The sequence below is a fragment of the Arabidopsis lyrata genome (assembly GCF_000004255.2).
Source record: "Arabidopsis lyrata subsp. lyrata unplaced genomic scaffold ARALYscaffold_8, whole genome shotgun sequence".
NCBI lineage: Eukaryota > Viridiplantae > Streptophyta > Magnoliopsida > Brassicales > Brassicaceae > Arabidopsis > Arabidopsis lyrata.
The window spans coordinates 5,892,047-5,900,612 of NW_003302548.1; the positions used below are offsets into that span (position 1 = coordinate 5,892,047).

Genomic DNA, 8,566 nt, shown 5'->3' on the forward strand with positions numbered 1-8,566 from the left:
AGAGTTATCATTCAGGGAAGACGAAAGGTTGTGTAAATTATATGTTACGGCTGAGTTACATCACGTTACGGCTGAGTTACATCACGTTACGGCTGAGTTACATCACTTTACAGCTGCTTTATAATACAGATCGGAAAGCACCATTTTTTTGGAGAAGCCAATATGACGCTTATTGGTCAAATAACAACAATCAAATTAAGAAACATAAAAATATGTTTGAGGGATACATAGGAGGAACACTAAACCGTATGAATCAAAACATAGATAGAAGTAGAAATGTCTCCAAATAGATCGATTGAGAGGAAGATTAAACGAGAGACATGTAAAGTAAAAGAGTAGCTATTCTTGATTTCAACTCAAACCTGTAACGAATCATGTAGAATTCCATAGATCTCTTTGATTTGGGTTTTGATTTTTGATGACTTTTTTCGTGAGCGAGGTTGGGAGTAGATCTGACAAAGCTTTTGATTTGGGACCCTATGGCAAGCGTTGTGGCTGTGAGGTCTAGGAAGATCCAGCCCAATCCTGCGATTTGAAGATCTTTGTCAATGTTGTACCCAAGTTAGTTACAGATTATTAGATCTAAAAGCTTTTCTTGGATTTGGAGACAAAAAAAATAGAAGAGGGGAAATATAGTGAGTTTGAGGAACATGAGATTGGTGATGTGGATTAATGATATGGATAATCAAATTTTTATTTACTATTTTTAATTAAAAACGAATTCAAAATTATTAATTAAAAAAAACTAATGAAGGTTGTTAACTGTAATTACACAAATGCTCAAAACATATGAGTAATTTTTAAAAGATATATGATATTCTAATAATAAACATACTTTTCTATAACATCTGAGTAAATATTTCTATAATATATCACAACTTTATTCTAATATATATAATATATAAATTTTGTAATAAATAAAATTTAATCTGTACTGTAGTACGGGTGATGATCTAGTTTAATTTTATAAATAGAAAATAAAAATAATGATATCATGTTTAACAAAATATGAAGTCTTAACAATAATAAAATTTTTAAAAAAGCCAATTAAAAGTGTAAAAAATACTAAGATAGTAGGATAGTGAATACAAAAAGTTCTAAAAATAACTTTATAGTGAATAGTGAATACACTAAAAGTCTAAATCATTTTTTTGAACCAATACACGACTGGTTCAACCGATTCACCAGATTGCGGGTTAATGACGAGCTTTGTGGATTTTTTCCGGCTTTGAAATTACCCAATATTAGCACTAAACCTAAACCGGAAAAATGTCGGATTGCAAATTAACAAGTCGAACCGTACAGTCAAAGTCGGGTGTAAAAACACTTGTTCCAAGGAAAGGCACAACTTTTATCCCAATTGGTCCGTCCTTTTAAGGATGCTATGTTCTTCATCGTACATGTTAAGCATCAAAAGCATTCGATCCAAGTTACATTGTACCAGACTACCAGCTGGTGTGATAATGTTCAATCACATTGATTTTCCGATACGAAAAGGCTACAGAATATACTTAAATCTTTTTGTGCATATAAATTAGAAAAAAAGCTGTCTGATATTATGCTCCCAATTCTGATTTTATGGGGTTTGGACTTATTAGTACCCATTTTTAGATAATTTATGAGTGCCGATGAAGTATACTCTGATTAGGGACAGTGGAAAAAGAGAAGAACAAGAGTGCAAAATGCTCGAATGGTTCACGTTTGGGTGAAGGAGAAACTGGGGCTTGTTCATCACATCTGTGGCTCGGAACTTGTCTGGAAAAGAATTTGAGAGATATTATAATCAGAACCATGAACTGAAAAATTGAGAGAATTGAGAGTTGTTACACAATCATACCTCGAGATATCGTTTCAAAAGTGTGGTGGTACTGTAATTGAATCCTTCGAGAGCGGTGCCTTGAGTGCGTGATGAATGAAGCTGCTTCCTCACCTGAGTAGCAAGAACTTTTCCAAGCTCAACTCCCCACTGGTCAAACGAATTGATACCCCACACAAAGCCTTGAACTGCTACTCTGTGTTCATAGATTGCCAACAACTGAAAACAAAATATAATACAAAATGTCAGCTTTTTAAAACAATGACCCTCTCATCTCAAATCTAAAGACCGTACCGATAAACCTGAGATAGAGACAGACCTGGCCAACATTGTAAGCAGTCAATTCTGGAAGTAGAAGGCTAAGAGAAGGTCGATTTCCGGAGAATGTCTGTGGACAGATACCAACAGTTTACCCAAACACGTTAATATACCAAAAACATAGAAGCTTTTTTTGAACATAGGTCCAAGTTCATTTTTCACCTTGTGGGGAATGAGAAATTCTGAAACATTCTCTTTCTGCAGCTGTTCAGGTGTCTACAAAAGGCAAAAACAAAAGAGTTTGTTTTAGAACGGAACCTTAATAATGCATCAGTGTCTTCATCCCAAATGACCCAATGTAATGTCTTACTTTTCCATATGCAAGAGCATCAGGCTGGGCAAAAAAGTTGGACATTAGCTCGTCGTGGTTACTGACCACCTCTCCTGTGAATCCAATTCAGAACTTATCTTTAAGTATCGAAGAGAATGCATAAAAGAGCTCACATCAAATTTACAGCAACCGAAATGGAAATGCCTACCCTTCAGATACACAGGTTGCTGACTCTTCACAATGCCGATGAAATCACAAGGGATTACGCGTCCCTAAAACATCATTTAGAAAGATTTAGTGCATTCCTCATTAGCTTATCATGTGATCTAGATCCAAATTTCCACAAAATCAAATTATATGTAGCAAGTACCTGGTGAATTAGTTGGTAAAAGCTGTGTTGACCATTTGTACCAGGTTCACCAAAATCAATCTCACCAGTCTCGAACGGGAGAGGTAGACCATCAATTGAAACTCCCTTTCCATTACTCTCCATACTAACCTGAAATCAAATAATGTCTACGTTAATACCCCAGTAAACAATTTTAATATTTTCAGGTCAAAAAGCAAATATTAAAGCAGCAAAGATTAAGGAGACAAAAGGAAAACCCAGTTCACATACCTGTTGTATGTGTGGAGCAAATTTCTCAAGGGCTTGCGAGTAAGGTAAGATGGCCTGAGAAAACAGAAAGATGTTGATGGAGGCTGAACATCTTAATCTGAGTAGAAAATTTCATCTAGCTGTTGAAGGAGTCAATTCTTACCCTGGCAGGATATCCAAGAAATGATACATTCCATACACTCAATAACCCTAAAAGCACCTGAAATTGTCAAAAGCCACCAAATCAACCTCTCATTATGTCTTAGCTACACTAACTACTACTAATTTAAGGGAGTCTTTATTTGGGAGTTAATGGAAATGCTTGCTTTCAACTGAGTATAAGCAACGTCTTCACAGGAGAGTGATTCTAGAGAAGCTCACACACCCAATGCACATTTACATATTGTTATATGATGACTTCAAGTCAAACGATTATCAGAATAAAACACTCACGGGTATATTCTTCTCAAACGGTGTGGACTGGAAATGCTGATCAATGCTTGAAGCTCCCTTCAAAAACCTACCATCCAAAAAAAATGACTGAATATTGACTGCTTTATTATGTACGTTTTCTCTAGATTTAGAAACATAGTACATTACTTTCAAAATAAAACGGGAATACAAGAGAAAAGAAGAAACCATTCAGATAAAGAAAAAAAAAAAACAGAATTTACATCAATTTCTTTCCTGACATTTTATAGTTAGTACAGGTGTATGTATAAACTTATGCAGATAAATTTCTCAAGACAGACATGCATTACTTCCTATGCCTAAGAAATTTTGTGAGAAGGATAAAAGATAGAAGCTACCATACTTCTCAACCACGGAGAAGCCATACTGCAGAGACAAAGGTAAGACTCCAACAGCACTGCAAACTGCAACAGAATTTCAGATAAAGACTAAGTGGATATGGGTGAGAAATAAATCCAACCAAATAGACAAGAACTTACCACTGTACCTTCCACCAACCCAGTCCCAAAATGCAAATGCATTGTTCGGGTCAATACCGAACTTCTCCACTAACTGTTAAACAAAACATACATAGTTTAAACATTTTTCTGTACTGTCTGAATATGAAACATGTAGAAGGAGGTAGAAATAAATCATAATTTCAGGAACATCGAGACTACCATAGTCCATTAAACCTGGTAGATAATTCAGTTTCTAACAAGACAGATTAACATGTCCATCTGATTTACATAATCAGAAAGACTCGAGTTTATGTATTTCTCGGTTTAACTGTCCTAAGATGGACAATAAGGAAATACATTCCCCAAAATAAACTATAGAAAATGCATACCGCAAGATTAGTGCTGACAGCAACCATGTGTTTTGCAACAGCTGAAGCCCTGTGAAGTTATCACATGTTAAATGAATGATGTTATATTCACAATAACCAAAACATGGTAGAATAACAGAATTGCTTGTAAATGTATAAGCATAAATGCCTTTCTCTGGCGATAATGTGTAACATGTACAATAGGGTGTCACAGATACTTTCTCTAGATATGCACAAACAGGAAGCCAACATGCACATAGTCAAAGTATGTGTGTATTCATGACTACAAGATTGAGGGCAGCTAAGAGAGAGGAGTGAAAGAGAGAGATACAACTCTGGTCATGATAATTGTAATTTTCTAACAAAACAAGATTAGGATGCCAGAAATACCAACCCAAGAGCAGCTGTTATCCATTCCCTCAATGTCCTAGCGTTCAACATTGTCTCTGCTGTTGTAAATGTTTTCGAGACCACCACAACTGGATTACAAGTATTCTCAGGATTAGTTAGAGTAAACATCCGTCAATGGAAATTATAAAGGTGCAATTGTTAATAGGTTTGAGCATGAACCTAGAGTAGTTTCTGGATTTAGTCCGATGATATTTCTAGCAACATCAACAGGATCAATATTCGCAAGGCTGCAAAAAAAAGAAACACAAGTTAATTCCAGGTAAGGCATACACATAGAATGGAATCAAATGAATAACTAGAAGCTAACAATTTCAATACAGCCTCCTCTTACAAGTTAACTGAAATTTAGACAAACAAGGAGTATGTGCTATCTACGACAATACTGGTGGATAAAACAATATATATTTAGGAATTTTCGTGGACCTTCAGGAGAAACTTCAAACTGTGGTGACAAGCATATCAATTAAGAAGCTCATTCGTTAAACAACCAAAGCATTGAGAAAAGAAACACAGAAAAAACTATGTATGGAACTATATAACTACAGGTATGTAGTGCTTACAATCGCAGCTGGCGTCCTTTAGCAGACTCTAGAGCTTCAGGGTCTGAGAATGAACATGCATATAAAAGCAAAAAATTGAATTAAAACGAGCTAGAAAGAACACCAGCAAGAGGCAAGGTACCGAGACTAGATGCAGCCCACCTGTTTGGAGAGCCGTGTGTACAAACAGTGGACCTAAGAAGCTACCACCAATACCAATCGCAATGACATCTTTCAGTGGTTTGCCAGTGGCTCCTACCTGTCAATTAGTGCAAAAAAACTCAACAGAAGGAGATAACAACGCTAAGAGGTAGGTTTTCAAATGGCATCTAGAATTTACCCATGAACCAGAGCGAATTTTCTCAGAAAATTCCTTGATCTTATCTAGAACGTTCCACACTTCTGGAACCACATTCTTTCCATCAGCCTTGATAACTGCATCCTTTGGAGCACGGAGCGCAACATGAAGAACTGACCTGTTCTCCGTACTGTTAATCTAAGGAAGTCATTCAGAAAGTCATGCAAAAAAAAAACAATTCAGACACCTAAGAATGGAGATGAGAAAATTGTCTACTGGAGAAAATAGAAAATAAATCTCTAGCAATTCATTTATGTTCTCTAATAAGTAATACTACATAAAGAGTTTCATAAGATCAAATCAAAGTGAGATTTAACAGCTATTCCCGTAGCGCGATAGGAAGTCCAGGATACTTACATGCTCCCCGTTGAACATGCGGCTGATCTTCTCAGTCAACTGTGCAGCCTGCATATGGAAACAACTGAGTGAATTACATTACCGTTCTACGAAGTCTGCCAATAAAACATTTGCCCTCACCTTTGCCAAGTTCAAAAGCTTATCCATTGTCTCTACAGTTGCACGCTGTCGAGAATAATCCAACAGCAACCCATCAAATTCCCTAATTAAAAGCATACATACCAACAGAGCAAGGACTTAATAACAGAACTCGTGAATGCACAATAACAAGTTTAATACCAGAGCAACAGAAACTCGTGAATGCACAATAACTATGAATAAACTTAAAATCAAACTTTGATGCTAGGACACAAAACAAAAACATCCACCTTCTCTATATAAGCCATAAAAATCATCTTAAATCGTTTAAGAAACACGAGAAAACACCAAACATTTAACATTGCATGTCAATCAACAGAGTTCAACATCAAACATAATATAGATAGCACCCATACATCATCATGGACTGGCATCTATTAGCATCACTCATCAAATCACGCAAATGAGTCTTCTTAATATCTTCAACATGTCCCTGCCAAAATCCCAAAACAATCCCAAATCACTTCTCTACACAAACCACCATTGACAAACTAAGCACAGAGAAATCCTTCAAGACTACTTACCTTCAAATCCTTCCACGCTTCGGTATCACTAGTCAAAGCGGTTGATGACGCCATTACTGGTAATCAATCATCAACAACAACAACAAAAAAAAGTCAAATCTAAAACCAGTTTCGTTCATTTTTCAGCTGTGATAATAAACAAAAGTTCGGATTCACAGTGAGTCGTCGTTCATCGAAACCTTATCAACGATTCAACGGAACAAAAAGCTTTGATTTGGTATTGGAATTGCGATTAAATCGCGAGAAGGGAAAAAAAAAACCTGAAGATCTTCGAAGATGAGGTGAAGAAGAAGATTCTGGAATTGTGAGAAGAAGAAAGCTATTGAGAGAGAGGAAAAGAAAAAAAGCGATAGGGAAGTGTGAGAGCTGAGGGTATGACACGTGTTGACGGAAGGTTCCAAATACTGCACAGAAGGAGGATTATTTCAGGTCTATGAGCATCGAGACATCAATCTCAATCAATTTCCGGAAACTTAACACTAAACTGGGTAAAAGAGAAGAAAAAATGTATTGATCATAAATTTGAAATCAAACTTGGTAAACATGCTAATCACTCAGAAAGCTCGAGATTGAATCTGGCATCTAATCAAAAATGCATTAAAACAGGTCCACACAAACTAAGAGGGTCTAGATTAGTAAGTTCAGAATCGATTCAACTTTTTCTCTTTTTGATGGAAAGTAAGTTTCTATTGAATGTGAAGAGATCGGCAGCACCTCAATCATGAATTCGTAAAACCCTAAGCCAGAAATGAAGAGAGAGGTGCTAATTACCAAATATGAAACAAAAGACAGAGGTGCCGAAACTTAAATTGATACAATGGAGACTGAAATTAAAAGAGGAATAGAGTGAATAACAACAGAGAGAGAGAGAGAGAGAGAGAGAGAGATAACATTCGAATGATCAAACGATACAATCGAACAAGCAGCAGACGCATAGAGAGATACATATAATGGAGAAACACGACGGTGAGAAAATAATAGATAAGAAGAATACAAGCGTGTCTTACCTTACGACCGGAGGAGAAGCAATGAGTGATGACGGCGGAGGGAAGATTTGAATCTGGCGGGGGATAACGGCGACGGCGGCGGCAGAAACAGACCAAGAGAGAGAGAGAGGAGCGGATAAGAGAGAGAGAAAGAAGGGCTTATTTTTGGGATTTCTTTTTAATAATACTAGGAAATGGACAAGTGGTATTTTAAAATAATGAACATTAAAATAATGAACATTAGTAATTCCTTTTTTTTTTTTTATCACTGAAAAGGGATATATATTGATATGTCAAAAGAGGAGGGACCTTTACAAAAACCTCATCACGGTTTTATGAGAGGTACCATTAAGTACCAACCACCAAAAATTTACGACAAAGATTGGAAAAGGAAAAAGACTGCAGTTAGAGAAAGGTTCTCTCAACCTCAAAGAACCGAGAAAGCCAAGAAGGAGGACCTACAGCAACATACGACTGAAATCGATCTTCTTTGACAACACTTTGAGCAATTAGAGAAGCTCTCCTGTTCGCAACTATCTTTTCCACCATAACATTCCATTCTCCAATCTTTTCCAAAAAATGAGTTAACTCAGAAACTTGATAAGCAAAAGAAGGCCAAGCAGATGGCCTGGCAAAAGCAGACATTAAGTCCCTAGTCTCAAAAACAAACAGAACCTTGGATTTCCTGTGACTGAACATGCTTTCAATAGCCCACTTGACACAATGCAACATGACATCTTTTTTTTCGCACAAGTTATTGAAAGCCTTTCTGCTATGCAACAAAACCTCTCCACGATCATTGCATAAAACCCAAGCACCTCCACATAACCTTTTTTCCCAGACCAGGCAGCCCCGATGTTGCATTTTACCCAACCAGAAGTAGGCGGATCCCATCGATGCATTCCTGGATCATTAAATCTGTTCAAAACAGGATCAACATTCTGAATATGAGATTGAGCCAAAAACCATTC

The 8,566-nt window shown here is 36.6% G+C and overlaps 1 protein-coding gene across 3 annotated transcripts; it reads right to left on the reverse strand.

Moving 5' to 3' along the window:
- Positions 1-1,414: 1,414 nt before the first annotated feature.
- On the reverse strand, positions 1,415-7,758 carry LOC9301563 (glucose-6-phosphate isomerase, cytosolic). Of its 3 annotated transcripts, XM_002865443.2 has the most exons (24): positions 7,617-7,758; positions 6,870-7,013; positions 6,610-6,665; positions 6,442-6,518; positions 6,068-6,149; positions 5,948-5,995; positions 5,573-5,728; positions 5,395-5,491; positions 5,254-5,296; positions 4,853-4,920; positions 4,677-4,761; positions 4,304-4,352; positions 3,954-4,026; positions 3,818-3,878; positions 3,457-3,523; positions 3,167-3,223; positions 3,025-3,078; positions 2,776-2,904; positions 2,614-2,677; positions 2,445-2,518; positions 2,297-2,350; positions 2,136-2,204; positions 1,838-2,035; positions 1,415-1,755 (listed from the first exon to the last, which is right to left on the reverse strand). In XM_002865443.2, exons 3-24 carry the CDS (start codon positions 6,661-6,663, stop codon positions 1,732-1,734), a joined length of 1,683 nt encoding a protein of 560 aa, XP_002865489.1. In that variant the 5' UTR covers positions 6,664-6,665; positions 6,870-7,013; positions 7,617-7,758; the 3' UTR covers positions 1,415-1,731. The 3 variants fall into 3 exon arrangements, with proteins under 3 accessions (XP_002865489.1, XP_020866710.1, XP_020866714.1); XM_021011051.1 differs by lacking the exon at positions 6,870-7,013 and having other exon boundaries at positions 7,617-7,757; XM_021011055.1 differs by lacking the exon at positions 7,617-7,758 and having other exon boundaries at positions 6,789-6,875.
- Positions 7,759-8,566: the final 808 nt, after the last annotated feature.

Excerpts from the sequence above, each read along its gene's own strand:
- LOC9301563 (XM_002865443.2), bottom strand. The coding sequence starts at position 6,663 with ATGGCGTCATCAACCGCTTTGACTAGTGATACCGAAGCGTGGAAGGAT. Across the intron at positions 3,079-3,166 it reads TTCTTGGATATCCTGCCAGG|GCCATCTTACCTTACTCGCA; the intron begins GTAAGAATTGAC and ends CTGTTTTCTCAG. Across the intron at positions 2,351-2,444 it reads ATGCTCTTGCATATGGAAAA|ACACCTGAACAGCTGCAGAA; the intron begins GTAAGACATTAC and ends TGCCTTTTGTAG.